The sequence below is a fragment of the Schistocerca americana genome, chromosome 5 (assembly GCF_021461395.2).
Source record: "Schistocerca americana isolate TAMUIC-IGC-003095 chromosome 5, iqSchAmer2.1, whole genome shotgun sequence".
NCBI lineage: Eukaryota > Metazoa > Arthropoda > Insecta > Orthoptera > Acrididae > Schistocerca > Schistocerca americana.
In genome coordinates this window covers 424,478,827-424,495,336 of record NC_060123.1, presented here as the reverse complement: position 1 = coordinate 424,495,336, position 16,510 = coordinate 424,478,827, and the positions used below count along the sequence as shown (strand labels likewise).

General features: G+C 43.5%; 1 protein-coding gene across 1 annotated transcript in view; it reads right to left on the bottom strand.

The window, feature by feature from the left end:
* The window catches only part of LOC124616411, a 262,291-nt gene extending 254,262 nt beyond the window's left edge, over positions 1-8,029 (bottom strand). Inside the window, exon 1 of the mRNA XM_047144715.1 lies at positions 7,972-8,029. Coding sequence (XP_047000671.1) covers positions 7,972-8,029 — 58 coding nt within the window. The remainder of the gene's footprint in view (positions 1-7,971) is intronic.
* Between the last annotated feature and the right edge of the window lie 8,481 nt (positions 8,030-16,510).

The window sequence follows — 16,510 nt, the reverse complement described above, 5'->3', positions numbered from 1 at the left end:
ATCAAATGGACAGCCTGCTAATGCTTCGTTGTCGTTGTCCATCACTATGACCCATAAAGTGCGACTGGGCACACTACAGTCCTACAAACCTTTAACTTAAGTGGTAAAGGCATGCGGCAATCACGTAAGTGCCGGTTACCTGACACCATTTCATTCAAGCTGTGTTAACACGGGCACGGACATCCGCTAGACTTTTGCCATCACCGCCTATGAGTGAGCCTAGATTCTTGAATTGTTCCACTTTCGTCAGGTCTTCTCCACCTACTTTGATGGTTCCATCGGTATGAAAACCACACTCCGTGTAATCTGTCTTATTGATATTCAGTTGGAGGCAAAGTTTAACAAGTCCTTGAGTTTAATGCTTTGTCTGTTCCTGGTGGTTTCACGATGTTCACTTGCCAGTAAAGCAATATAGGGATGAAGAACGTGGGTTGACTGTAGGTCATATGGCACAGTGTCAAAACAGTAGAGGTGGCAGTGCTGAACCCTGATGTACTCCGATGTTGATAGTAAAAGGGGTTGATGTTCCCACTGCACATCGGACATTGCCGAAGACATTTCGATGCAGCAGTTGAACCCATCGAACGTAGCCTTCAGGGACATTGTCAGATCGCATTGCATGCCAAGTAAGATGATATGGGACACAGTGGAAGGCCTTTTTCAAATCTAGGAATGACGTATGAATATCCTTGTTCTTCTCAAGTTGTTTCTCAATAAGTAACCGAGAGGAATGAGTGGCATCTGTGATTTCACTTCCTTTGATAAACCCGCATTGATTTGAGGTGATGGAATCAACTGCGTGGAGCCTGGTGTTTACATCCAAGTCAAAGATCTTCATGGTGCGACAAAGTAGTCGAACTGGGATATAATGTCAGAATTATGTCACATCATCTTTTCCCTTCCAGAAGGCAGCGCGAAATTAGTTGTTCACACTGCTGGGACCATGTCCTCATCAATGATTCTGTTGAAGAGGGTAGTAAGAATTGTGGCACCTACGTGGCCGAGAGTCTTTCACACTTCAGCTGGAATATCATCGGGGCCAGTAGCATTCCCATTCTTGATCTTCTTGACCACTTCCTTGACCTCCTGGATGGTAACTGGTAGTGCAGGTCCAGCAACCGGATTAGCTCTCAGTGTTGGAGACTCGTCAAATTCCTCATTGCTGATTTAGGCGAAGTAATCACTCTATCTGCGGAATTTGTTGAGAGGGTCTTGAAGTAGTCGATAGTCTTCGTCCTTTCGTGTTTGATATGACCAGTGTCCTGGGTTGCTCGGTGGCGTGCTTTCGCGAGGCGATAAATTTTACTTCTTCAGGTGTAGCTAGTTCATCACACATCGTCGTAGTAAGACGATCGGGCTGCTGCAATTACTCTCTTGGCAGCCAATTTTTGCGTCTTGTAGCGTTGCAGATATTCATTAGTACGGAACTGGAACCATATTTTGAAAGGGTTTTTCTTTTCGTTCACAGCTGTTTCCACGTCTTCATTCCACCACCAGACTTCTTTATTGATAGTTCATTTACCTGCTTTCGTCCTACCAACAATATTATTCGATGCACAATGGGTTTGGCTGGTTTGTATCTATGTTGGTGACCTTAAGAGCAGTAGTGAGCTGAGCTTTGCATTCTGACATACGCCACCATTTGATCCTATGCGCTCTAATGATTTGGGGACGATTTAGGTTGTGAATATTCAACTGAGATGCACGACAAGAGGCTGATGCTGGGGGCAATTGATTCAGAGGGGCTGACTTTCACGTCAGTTACCAGCTTGAGGATGTGTGTTCCTATAAGCAGAGAGTCAATTTGAGTGTTGTGCTCACTACTTGTATAGGTTATCAGATGTATGTGCCTCATCTTGAAGCATGTGTTGGTATCCATAAGCTTATGTGCTTGGGCAAAATCTAGGATTCGTATCCCACCCTCACTGTCAGTGCCACATCCATTTCGACCATGACTTTGGTCATACCCACTTCTTGCTCATCGTTCGTGTTTGCCTCCTATAGTCAGATATTCTTCGGCTTCAATAGTGCGTAGATGGGTGTATAATTCTGTCCAAAATTCATCCCTCTCTTCATCGGGTTATCAGGCTTGCGGCACGTAGTAGGACACAATTCGAAATATAGATGTGGCAGACGCGACTTTTACATTCACGAGTCGATCAGATTCGGTATACATATGTGGCACTGTTCCTATACTTTTCGCTAGCTACAGCGCCTATGCCATTACGAGTGTTGTTTGTACCGTTATAGTACACTTTGTATCCACCACCATTCTCCAGAGCCTTCACTCCATTCCATTTCATTTCTTGGATACATGCAATGTCCATGTAGCTGTTTTTCAAGGTTTAATTACCGTCCTCTTCCAGACATGGTTCCAATGTCGACATTCGTAGATGAACTAACTTCTTTAGCCCGCCTAGTCCAGTGGCGGGTAGCCCTTGACCACTTCTCACTTTTCGTCAGTGATGGGAACGCGCGTCCCTTGTGGGGTACGCCCTAGGATTCATACCCAATTTTCAAACAGACACGCTTATTCAATGCGGCCGATAAAGTCTCCAAGCGATGCGTCGCCCCAGCTGTCACTGGATGCTGCCAAGAATCAGCGACAGACCGCTCCTCTGGAGAATAGGCGCCTTTCGCAGCCGCCTCACGGAGGTAACTGAGGTACAAACGCTGCAGGTTGAAGATAGTTCCTCTGCTTTATCCACCGTTGGAACTTAGTCCATTATACTGCCAGTTGGGGCAGCTGAACGACAGGATTTTAAAAAGGTGTTACTTCTCTATTACTTGCCATTTTGTCCTGGCCTGTAACAGACGCAGCTTGGCTTCCCAGATTTTGGGTCCAAGTTAACTGGAATTGTATACAAACACTTTTATTCATCATACAGAGGACGCCCCTCCTAAAATTTGTAAGGCGCAATATCTCCGATGTTTCGGCAGATATTTGCAACGTTCAGCTGGAGTCACCCCAAGCAAACACTGCTAATCACGTCTATCATGCGACGACCATTGTCGGCGGACAGCGTCGTTATGTTTCAGTAACAAAAAAAAAATTGTTTTTAAAACTGGTTATTATGTACCAAGTTGGTAAATTTGTCCCAAATTAGTGTAGTGTGATATTCGCTGTATCGTTATGTGTTAACAACGACAGCAAGACTCGCAGAATAGCCAGTACTCCAGTTTACACAGCACAGCTGTGGCTTTCGCTGACTGCTACCGGCACAGCAACGCACAGTCGCTGCCTGAGTGTGGTCAGATGGTTTGGGCCTTCAGCCAAATTTAAGAAATGTTTTATGTAAAGCCTTTGGCATTTTTAAAATTAACAAGTCTCAAGTGTTGCGCCTTCAGCCGATTTTGAATTTAAGTTGTTTGCTGTTAAAGTGTCAGATTCTTTGTGCCTTCAGCCTGATTAAGGAACTGCTTTAAGCTAAGGCTTTGCCTTTTAAATTCCTGATTTTGGTTGAGCTTTAAGTTATTGGCTTTCAGCCGTTTTTAAATTAAAGTGGTCTTGACCTTAAAGCATGAGATTGTACGGCGCTTTCAGCAGCTGATTAAGTTCCAAATATAAGGCTTTTTTTTTTTAATTTTTCTTTGTTCTTGTAATGTTTCATTAAATAAAAGGTTGTATGTTCGAGTGTAAATGACGGCCGCTAATTTTGGCCCCTTTACACAACTTATACTACCTGTCCTGTCCTGCGGGTTGAGCTATGCGTCTCAGGAACTTAATGATATTATTTACAGGCAAATTGATTTGAACTGCAGGCGGAGCTAGATAAAGGAATATTACGATTTGATGAAAAATAAGAAAATGTGAGCGATATATAAACAAAAAGAGTAAGAAGAAACTTATATGAAAGAAAATTAAAGTGTTTGCTACTCAGATTGACAGAAGCATTGCCTTGCATGCTAACTTCTAAGCATAGTTTTATGTAGCTTTGTTACTGTGTTATCTGTCAACTCTGTTACCGTATGTTGCTGTGTCAGCATAAGAAAAGTGTTTAATATTTAGCCAGCCATTCGTGACAACGGCCATGATGTATTACATTGAAACGAAGTTAAAAATATCCGACGATGATCGCTAAGGGGCGATACAGGTAACCGCCCATTTTAATATTCAACTGCGACTGAAATAAGTAAATGTGTTATAGTTTACCGAAAGTTGATGTTTATCTCGCAAATGTTATATCTGCTCTTACGGAAATCTAACTGTTTACGAAAGGGTGACATAACGTCCTTTTACTGGACAGATAAAAAAACTGAACTGAGGTGCAGGCGACTACAAACAGTATACATAATAGTGTTTTTGCAACAGGAAAGCCCGTTTGTCACACACCTATGGTTAAAGTGAACGAGCTGTGCATCAAAGTATAAGGTGCGTCTGCAAAGTTGATGGATGGCCCCATACTTTGAACACTGCGCTGCTTAGGGTAAGGCGCCCGCGCGCATACGCTGTGAGAGACGTGCAAACGTACGCCCCTTGTGCAAATCACCGAAGTCTGCGACGAAGCTAACGAATTCAGTGTGAGGACACGCATTATTCCTGTTTGGATCAAAGCGTTAATCGGACGTTTTTCTCCAAATGAAAAGAAACTGGGACAGATATTCATGGAATGTTAGAGTGCAAGTGTAAAACGTTGAAACAGTGAGTGAAATGTATATGTTTGAGTGGTTTGCACGCTTTAGATAAGCAAAAGAAAGTGGGGTCGAAGATGAGCCGCATTCAGATCGACCGTGAACGTGCAACTAATATGATCTGAACACCAAACGTCAGTCGATGGCATGGTGTTCATCGTCTCCCCCGCATCCCAGAATTCTCGGCTGACGAAATCCAAGACTAAGACGATGTTGATCGTCTCTTACGACAGCAAGAGGTTGAATCATCCCAAATTTCTACCGAGGTTCAATGTTCCGAAGCGGCATTTTACTAGGGAGTTCTGAAACGGCTCCTGGAACACTTCCGGCGGATTCTGTCAGAACTGTATCAGAGGGGACAGTGGAATTTTCTTCATGACAACGGCCGTCCGTGCACTGCATTCTGCGTGCTGAACTCTCTAGCTCAACGCAAGGGACTGTTCTTCAGCACTCTCCCTATTCTCTAGCAGGCACCGGCAGACTTCATTTCCCCAACCTAAATTAGAACTTAAAGGCTTACGCTTCGCAGATGTTGCGGACATCCACGACTGTGTGAGCATCGTGCTCCCAGCGATTCTACAACTTTTTTCTGACGGTTTCCAACAGACTTACAGCCGTTGTCAGAGGTGTATGATAGCTGATGGTGATTACTTTGAAGGCCAGTAAATGTATTTTGTTTCAGAACTTCTTTATTTCCTGAGATAGTTCACCGAATTTTTCTGACGCTTTTTGAAGTATCTTTCAAACCCATTCTTCATATTAGAGCGCTTGGTACGATTTTCTGTTTCCTAATCTCAAATAATGGAAAGTATGAGAATTCGTCACTAACTGAGACCAGATCGGGCCGATGTGGCCGAGTGGTTCTAGGTGCTTCAGTCTGGAACCCCGCGACCGCTACGATGCAGGTTCGAATCCTGTCTCGGGCATAGACGTGTGTGATGTCCTTAGGATGGTTAGGTTCAAGTAGTTCTAAGTTCTAGTGGACTGATGCCCTCATATGTTAAGTCGCATAGTACTCAGAGCCATTTGAACAATTTATTTGAACTGAGACCAGTGTCTGATCCCTAAAACTATGTTGTTTATATACTTAAAAGTCTTGCTAATGTTAAGGCGTAATCAACCGTTAGTAATATATGCTTCAGATTGCTTTTACTCAAGGAATTAAAAACCAAAAGCAGTAATGCGGGAAGCTATCGGTGAATATATTGACTAATTGCAAATGGCTGGCTTTAAAAGAGCTTAGAAATCTAATTTTCAAAGGCGATTTTTTCCAGTTTATATACATGCTCTACGAAGAAACATCACAACTCCGACAAATAATTAATGTGAAGTAATAAAATTTCTCGAATACATTTGTTTAGGATACATATTTAAGTGTTAAACATTGCATTATCTTAGGTTAATGTAAGTGCGAGTTAAGGCACTGCAGAAGTGAAATGCTGGTAGTCGTCATAATGTTTAATGGAAGCTTGTAAACGTCAATGCAGTGTATTGTACAAGTATCGGATGTCGGTTAGTGAGATGGAGTTTCGTGCCTGTTGTACTTAGTCAGTCAATACAGGCACCGTTAATGCTGTTTGTGGATGACGAGGGAGTTCTCGTCCGACGATGTCCCACATGTGGTCTACTGGAGACACATCTGGTGAGCCAGCAGCCCAAGGCAACACGTCGGCACTCCGGAGAACACGTTGGGTTACAACAGCTGTATGTGGGTGAGCGTAATCCCGCTGCAAAACACTCCCTGGAATGCTGCTCATGAATGACACCACAACAGGTCGAAGCACAGGACTAATATAGAATTTGCTGTCGTGGTGCGTCAGATAACGACGAGAGAGCTCCTGCGATCATACTATCCGCACCGCAAATCATAATTCCAGGGGTAAGTTCAGTGCGCCCAGCATGGAGACAGGTTGGTTGCAGGATCTCAACTGCCCTCCTTCCAACCTACACACGGCCATCACCGGCACCGAGTTGGATCCAGGTTTCATCAGAAAACAGAACCGACGGACACCCTGCCCTGTAATGAGCTCTCGCTTGACACCAGAACAGACGGACCTCCTGCCCTGTAATGAACTCTCGCTAAACACCACTGAATTTACAAACAGCGCTGGTGGGGTCAGTGGATTGTAAACTATAGTGCATCTGGCGCGGCGCAGCCCTTGATGTAACCGATTTGTAATAGTTTGTTGCGTTACGCTGATGCCAACTGCTGCTTCAACTGCTGCTCCAGATGCAGTACGATGCACCAGTCTCACACGCCTAACACGATGATCTTCCCCCTCGCTTGTGCCACGTGGCCATCTAGAGACTGGTCTTCTCGCGTCCCTTCATTTCCTTGACGACCTCTGCCAGCAACCATGTATGGTGGCTACATTATTGCTAAGACTATCGGCAGCTTCGCAGAAGGGACGTCCCACTTCTCATAGCCCTGTTACACGACCTCGATCAAACTCAGTGAGGCGTTGATAATGGCGTCTTTTCGCCTTAAACGCTTTCTTGATTACTGTCAACCGATCACGTCTAATCTGAAAGGCAAGTAACACTCACAACTGTTACAGCGTGCATTTAAAAAAAAAAAAAAACTAATTTAGATCCTCAAAGGGAACTGGTGCGAAATTTGAATAACCTTTCAGTTACTGAAACACGCCTAACAAGGTCTGCCAACTTCCGTTTACGTCGAACTACTCGTGGTGTATATCTATATGTGTGTATTGTACTGCTTTTGGGTACTGAAGTCCAGGCACTGAATTTCAAACAGTACAGTTACGAAAAAACTTTACGAGCCTTAAGAGAGCTGAGACGACCAGATAGTATGTCACTCAATTAACTTTAGATTCTGCAAAAGAATGTGCTACTATGATGAGTTCTGCCAAAACAATAAATTCCTCGGAGTATACTTCGTAACCTTTGGCCAGAGAGTGGTACGCTCCAGTGGAGAAAGCAGGTTGCACAAAGAGCACCGTCCGCGGCCAGCACTCCTTCAGTTGATTACACCGGCAGCTCAAGGGAAGTCCATCGCTTGAGCGTCCTTCCCACAGTTCTACGATAGACCAGTAGGGAACAAAGGTCTGCCCGAGTTGCTGGTAACCCGTAAGCAGGCGGCCGGCCGTGGACTAATGAATCCCAGAGGCCTCCATCCATCAGGATCAGATGGAGGCGGACAGCGGCCGCGCGCCCTAATCTGTTACGCCGGTAATTGATTGATGACAGTCGGTTTTCTCGTTTGCCGCCACTGATCCCTGGCTCCTCCGGGAAAACTGCTGCTCGCTTCGCTGCCACCTGTGGTCCGGCTGTGGGCTGGATCACTTGCTTCCCACTAAATGAGTAATCATCACTTACTTCCACTAAATCTCTGACCCGAAGAAGAGGGATGCGAGTCCAAGTCACACTCTGACATACCGTTTCAACCAACATACAGAACTACTGGGAACACTGATGCATTGTGCGGGTCTGCGAGGTGAATAGCACCGTGTGACAGGAGGAGACCACATGTCACTCCGGTTTACGAAAAGGATAATACAGAACTGCTGAAGTCTGTCTCTTGCAGGCACCTGAGGAATATTCTAATAAATAATGACTTTCCTGGGAAAGCACAAAGTTCTCTAAAAGAATCAGGTCGGTTTAAGAAAAAAAGCACTCGTCTGAAACTTAGCTTTAATTATACACGACTTCTTGCTAATAAAACATGCAGGTGTATAGTTAAACTACGTCTTCCCGCATTTCGAAAAGCGTTCGACACTTTGCTGCATAGTCGATTATTCACTAAGATACGACAATACAAGTATTTTTGAAAATATTTGTCTGACTCGATAAATATTTCTCTCAATGCCCCAGTATTTTATACTGACCGATGAAAGTCCACAAAAGCCAATGTGTATGTTCACTATTACCGTCATGTTAGTTGTGAGAAATTCCGCAAAAAAATTGATTTTTCAAATTGTTGGTTCTCGTATGGTGGATACTTCTGTAATCAAGGAAACCGAAGCGTTTCATATTTCGAGGCACCGTATCGAAGACTTATACCGCATACATGAAACCGGAAAAAGATCATCCGCAAAGTCATTGAAAAGGGTTGTGACGATAAATAAGAGGATGACAGCGATAGAAACCTCTGCAGATCTTTATGTCACATCCCAGGGTGATCTGGAATTCCAGAACCACTAGTGAATGACGCAAATGCCCGTAACAGGAAAACGGGGTGTCGAAGCCTTAAAACCTGGACTATGGAGGAATGGAAGAACGTCACTTGGCCGGTTGAGTCTCGCTGCACCCTGTTACCAAATTCTGGCTGAGTGTATGTCCAAAAATGGAAACTTGTTGGGTTTTCGGTCATGATTTGGTTTGCCATATGCTATTACTCAGCAGGATCACTGTACTACTAAGGATAATGCGACTGTTTTGGCTAATCACGTCCATCCCATGATATAATGTTCGTTTCCCAAAAGTGATATTGTGTTCCAAGAAGACAGGGCCCTTGTTCACAGAATTCACATCGTGCACGACTGGTTTACTGACAAAAACAGGTTTTCTGAGAAAAAGGATGAACTATCATATCTCCTCTGGCCGCCACAATCATCAGATTTCAATATTATTGGTCCTTTTTGGTCTACTTTGGAGAGCAGGGTGCGTGATCGTTATCCACCTCCACTCTGGTTACCTAACTTGACACAGTTTTCCAGGAAGACTTTCTTTGGAAATCTTACATGACGAAGTTAAAAGCATACAGAACTTATATTTATGCATTCCTATACTACTGGAAGCTGCGTTGAAAGCCAATGGGTTTCCTACGCCGTATTAGGTAAGGTAAAGTGTTATTGTTTTGGTGTTTCAATGTTTCTCTGGAACTGCTATCTACATTATGTGTTGCGATTGCTCCACCTACAACATTGGGGAATTGTCCGCACTAAACACTTCACGCGCCGGCACTGTACTTGGCAGGGCATGGCCGCCCACGTTGCAGAGATGATCTCACAACGTCGCGCATGCGCGGAAAACCAATCCGCTACGCCACAGGTATTTTCAGGTGGGCGTAAGACTCAACCGCCATAGCAACGAGTGCACATTGACTTTGTAGGACCATTTTGGAAGACTAGTTTACACACAGTGGTAGACTTTTTCAGCAAGTGCCCATTTGCGGTGCCTATGGCCTCTATTGCATCACGTAGCTGAAATCAAGCATTGTCCTCCATATTTTGTATAGGAGCTTTTCCAGACGTTCTTGTCTCAGACAACGGACCACAGTTCACTTCATGTGCTTTCGAACAGTTCTGTGAACGAAATGGCAATCGTCATCTAACAAGTGCTCTGTTTCACCCTCAGTCCAATGGAAAAGCAGAACGCTGCAAAGGCACTTTTAAACAACCGATAGCCACGCTTCGCACCACCCACGCACGGGAACAGGCGCTGTAACTCTTCCTCGACTCCTATCACTCCTACCCACGAGACGGACCATCATCGGCGGAACTTCTTCATCGAAGCCTTTGGACGCTGCTACACTTGCTACTCCCACCGCAGCATCGAGCGCCGCGCGGTCTCGTTCTTTTCAGGGTTTATGGCAACTGTGGGCTCTGGGAAAGAGGTGTGATCCAGGAACGCCTTGGCTCTTTTATGCAATTGATTGCAGGTCCCGATGGTTCGCAGCGCCGCCACGAGAACCAAGTTTGTGCGTTTCATTTGCCCCGCAATTCTGCTGCTTTTCTTCCCCCAGATTCACGGAGTCACGGGACCGCGCGGCCTTCGCAGCCACCCGCTGGAGCCACCAGGCCGTCCCATGAGGAGCGGATGGACCATGCCCCTCGCCCCTGCCGTCCCTGCTCGCACACCCGATGACTTGGACCCGCCGTCGCCGTCATCGCCCCAGGACGCACCCTCAGGCCTGGATGTGTGCCGTGGCTGCAGTATTCCCGAAGATGTTCCTGTTGCCTCACGAGTCAGATGGCGGGGTACGGTCGGGAGTACGCCGTCATCCACAGTCACGGCTACCAGCTCAGGTCTACATCCCTCCCTCTTGTCGTTTTTATTTTCCCTACACGATGCAGCATTTCGGCGGGGGATGAATGTGCTGGCGTAGGCTGTCGACAGCACACCGGTCGGTAAAGATGTAGAGCGAAGATCGATGGCAGGCCACGGATAAAGCGCGCCTGTCACGAGAGAGGGCACAGACACACCGACAAACAACATGATGCCAACACCCTCTCGACAATATGTGTCGTCGCTTACCGGAGGGCCTCATCAGGTCACTGTCACTGACTGTCAGTAACTCACACTCCAGTTTTGCGTCTGTCAATTCAGTCACAGAGCAGGTATAGTTCACCGCAGGTTACAATAGTACACAGCAAACAGAATTGTGACAATAGCAAGATTACCGATAATGTCTGCAAGAGGACTGTTACTGATGAGCTTGTACCACGAACATGGGCTCTGTTCAAGTTAAGAAGCAGTGACTTGTAAAAAAGGAACCGTATTAATCCACGTGTGAATTTGTGTTGTAGAAAGATGAGACCGGCCACCCTTAACAACATCCTCTCCTTGCTTCCTTACAGTACAAGACTCTACACAATCGTGTCTGTTGAAGGATATGTTCCAAGCGTTGTCCTTACATTTGGAAGTCATAGCGCATTCATCTCTGCAGTGAGTTATGAATTCTTTCGAACAACCCTCGGCCACATCGTATATCCTGAAAAGACAATTCAAATTCCTGCTCCATTTCTTCAACAGTGTCAACGGAGACCTGTATATTTCACATTTGAGATACCGCAAGAACAAAAGAGGGATCGAGGTCAGGTGTTCTTGGAGACCAAGGTACACGCTGTGTTTCACCTCTCCACCATGGACCACATACGCGCGTTCGACGTCGTCTTATATCAGCAGAAAAATATGCCTGTCCCCGATCATCCAAAACCACTATCCCAAACTTTGTGCGAGGTAAGGCAGAGCTTGTGTGAAATTTGAGCCCAATTACAAAAATGGTTCAAATGGCTCTGAGCACTATGGGACTTAACTTCTGAGGTCATCAGTCCCCTAGAACTTAGAACTACTTAAACCTAACTAACCTAAGGACATCACACACATCCACGCCCGAGGCAGGATTCGAACCTGCAACCGTAGCGGTCGCGCGGTTCCAGACTGTAGCGCCTAGAACCGCTCCGCCACTCCTGCCGGCTAATCCAATTACATCGGAATTTAATTTTCAAATATGTTTGTATTAAATCATACAGTTTTTCATACAGAAGCTAGTGGCAGCTCGTAAACCCAATTTCACAGTTGTCTCGCAAACGGAAAAATCATGTTTATCGGATAGTATTTGCTTCTGTTCCCATATACTTTCATATTGTCGATCTCTGCTATTAATTTTTATTTACCCTGTACTAATAATACTTTGTTCACTGAAATATCTTAAAGATCTGAGGAATTATCTTAACCGGAAACAATGACACTTAGCCCTATAATACAATTTAGAATTTTATATTTCTTTCTGTTACAAAGGTATGTCTACGCAGTAATTAATGTAAACGTAGAAATGATTCACTGGCACGGTCGTTGGATTTTTGAGTGTGTCACCAAAACCCAAAGAAAAACAATTAATATTTAAGTGGGATGTCAAATAATACGCCGCTTGTGAATAAAATGCTCTCGTACCGGCTGTGGGTCGAAACCAACAATTACTGGATTTCTGAAAATTTGTCGGGACCTAAGAAGGCGGGGTGTACAAGCTTCTTTCCCATGTGAGGCAAATCGACCTTACATGTCTCATCGTTAGAAACAGAAGCGATGGATATAGATTTTACACTAGGCTAAGTTAGCCACAGAAATCTGCTGTGAACAAGGCATGAAATATAGAGAGACCGAGGTCCTTTCTGCGATCAACTGGGAGAATTAGATAACAACTATAGCTACACCACTTTACTACACAGGAATTATATATCGATTCTCGTACATTTCCATTGTCTTTTCTTCGTAACAAATTTAAAACAGTTTTTACTCCGATTAATAATGGCTTGTTGCATGTCTCGGTGAAGTGACCAACATTTGCATTGGTTCTTCAGAGGCCCTTCTACCGGCTTCCGCCGCTTTGATGTCCTGATGCAATCTACCACCTTTTCTTTGCCAGTAAGGAAATAAGAGACGACAGTTGTGGGTATTAAGGCTTATCAACTAATTCTTTGTATTGGTGTAAAAGGAAATGTAATGATGGACCTTTGCATTGATGGACCTTTGAGTTGCTTAAGAACATTTTACGAAGCATCCACCTTCATTGATACCCAAGCGCTCTTCTTATAGTCAGTTTCTACTTGAAGTGGGAATCCAACCACTTTAGTCATGTACTATAATCACACTTTCCTTCAGTTTCGATTAAGGCAGAAGAGGAAACTTCTGGGGTACTTGAAACTACTCCATTCTGGCGTAAGGCCCACAAAACTACTTCGTTGTGCCAAATTAACATGTGCGTCATAATACAAATACTTTCTGATACACAGGGTTCTTGCGTAAGTAGAAGAAGAGCCAAACAGCCTGCCACAGTAAATTGCCATGTATACTAACCTATGCAACCGCCGTCACTGAAATATCAATATTACTAGTAAAAGAAAAAGAAACAGATGAAATTTTTATGATTAGAAATTGAAAGTACGTATGAGAAATACATGCAGTAGCTGCTGAAACGAATGAACTGTCTAATGAGCACAAAGGTTGGATTGAATGTAAGCTGACGCGAAACTAAAATAATAAGGAGTAATAGACATGAGAGCAACGAAACATTTTACATAAAAACTGGGGCGAAGAAATTCTTCTACCTTGGGAACAAAGTAGCACAAGACGGACAAAGCAAAAAGGACCTGAAAAGCGGACTACCACAGGCAAAGAGGCCATTTCCGACGAAAATAAATATACCATTATCAAACGTCGATCGTAATTTCAATAATAAATCCGTGTAAATGGAATGAGAGATTTCTCAGGAGAATCGGTAGGAAAGGAACATGACAGGAGGAAGGTAGAGATTTATTGATGCGACTTAAGGTATCAATGAATAACCTCTGTGACACCAGAGGAAGCTGTAGAGGGTAAAAATTGTAGTGGAAGACATAAATTGGAATATATACAACAAATATTCGAAGTCAGTGGATTTTGTGCTATTTTCAGATGAAGACGTTGACAGAAGAAAGAATGTCGTGGAGTGCCGCATCAAATCAGTCAGGCTGATGAAGAAGTCTAAAAAATCTGCTTTTTATGAACTGTCAACAGTAACAAAATGATACTGCTGTTTATCTTATTATCATTCAACATATTACACTCACAATATAAGCAACTCTCATTAAAAAAGTGTTTTCGTCGTAGACCTGTGGTGTAGGCACCTATTGGGTTCATTAATTATAACCTGTTCGTAATTTGGCTCTTCGTTTGCTGCTTCTCCATGACCTCTTATGAAGAAATGGTTATCTATGGACCCAACGTTCATGATTATGGTGATTTTATTATTTTGTAAGCTCCATCGCCTAAAATGCTAAGTGATACGTGGTATCAAGATTGTGGAAACCAATAAACATAGCATAAATAGCGATACTATCGCTTGCAGAGTGGTTCGGACATTATCTAAAGCAAGCAGTCTTCCAGCGATTATATCACTTTACAAACTGCGACTTTTCATAGTTCTCCTTGCCGCACCAGAGGTGCGAGTTTCCATTTATGTCAAAAATGCCAAGTGTAACATGTTGTTCGACCATTTAAGTTGATGGTAAATAAGGTGTAACCACTTTCAAGTTGAAACTTCCTGGCAGATTAAAACTGTGTGCCCGACCGAGACTCGAACTCGGGACCTCATTCTGGCACTTTCAAGTTCTTCAAAATCTGATGCCTGCGACAGAAATTGATCCACACTGCCACAATTCGATGCTTCAGCGCAGAGCACAATCTTTTAAATTCTGAAGTTATCAAAGATAAAATATAGGGTGAAATGCATTAATTACACGAAGAGAAACCAGAAAGCACTTATAAGAGGCGGAGGACGTGAAGGAATTCCATTATGTATTAAAGGAATGAAGCAAGCGCATAATCTAATCCTCATGTAATTCAGTCCGCGCATAAAGGTAGCAATAACGGAAATTATGGATAAATTTGGCAACGGCATTGAAGATCATAGATAAGAAACGAAAAATTTGACAAATTCTGAGGGCGGTATATCTTTCAGGAACATCAAAGTACTTGGAAGATCATTTGAGTGGAATGGATAGCGTCATGAATAGAGGTTATCGAGATGAGCGTGTATAAAACAGAGGTAAGTTGTGTAGTCGAATCTTCAAGAGATGATGAGAAAATTAGACGAAGAAATATGATACTACAATTAGTAGACAAGGTTTATGCATAAAATAGCTGAATATGACAGAAGTTGTGGACATAGAAAGTGTAGACTGACAATATTAAAAAAAATCTGATACATAGAAATATATTCTCATAGCCCAATAATTCAAATTTTAGCAACTAGTTTGTGGAGGTATTTGTCTGGAGTGTATTGTTACATGGGAGTGCGCAGCCACAAAAAATAGTATTAAGCATCTGGTGAAACAGCGACGTTGTCGTGTAATACGAACTGCTTCCCTGAGATGTAACCACCACTGCTGACATTTATTGTCAACAACTGAGACGTCTTGCAGACCCAGTCCCAGAACAAGTATCAGGAAGACTACGTGAAGTGATGCTAGCCCATGATAACGCCTGCCTGCATCGTGCTATAGTGACAAAATGCACAACACAGGAGTTGTGTTGGGTAGTCATCCCGTTCCCAAGTTATTCACCTGACCTTGTACCTTCAGATTTTCATCTTTTACGCTGTCTGTCCAAGAACCTTCAACGAACTTGGGCTCGATTGCTTGTTTGCCCCACCACGTGATTTTTACATCGGAAAGTTTCCGCAGCGTTGGGAGACTGATGGAAATAGTGTTGGAAAATATGTTATTGGTGACTGGAGTTTGAGGCGTAACGCCGTATACCGATTTTGTCCTGGAGGCGGTTAAGTGGGAGATGTGTTTCAGAGCTGGGTAGTGACAGATGGTGACGCGAGACTGGATGGGCACGCAGTTTATGTATTAGCCGATAAAGGACAGTATTGGATAGGGGGCTGATTTAGTTTCGATTGTGCCCGGTAGAGTGCGCTAAAATAATACAATGGTTTTCATAAACTGTTCTGGCATTTTCATAAAGTATTATTATGTCATTTTGTGTATGTAAAATGTTATAAATGTGTTTTAGCAGTATGAATGATGCGTGAGTGTGGATTAATGTTAATATGAAGATAATTGTTTAACGAGTTACGTAGTAGGATTTCGTGTGGGAACATTTCGAAGAAGTATGGTTATGGACAAAGGGGATTTTTGTAGAATATATTTGTAAAGTAAGTTCATGGTAAAGGGAAAGTTAATTCAGGTATGAATAATAATAGTAAATAACTTTATGGATAAGCAAAACTTCAGCGTATTAGATAATTAAGTCGGTTTACTATTTAGCGATTGGTTATTGATGAATAGCGCGGACTGACGCGGGAGAATGTCGAGTTAACTGATCAATGGCAAAGCAATATTCTTCGCCGGCGTTTCTCTGCTGGTAGAGAAGACTTAGAGTATTCTAGAGAAGGGTCGAAGCCTAGCCATGAAAGAGATCGGACGTATGCAGTAGTAGTTCCGATGGAAATGATAAGTGCCGGATCTAACAGTGTTTCATACATCAAAAGTGTTGGAAAGTGATGGCATAATTATTCCGATGTGTGTGTAGAAATTTCGGAATTTTTAAGTCAATTTTGTGACGAGAAAACACATATATTCTGCGTGGCGTATTGAGCAGGTCGGTGGCTAAAAACGGTGACTGCATTTGGTACCGACAGACTTAATAT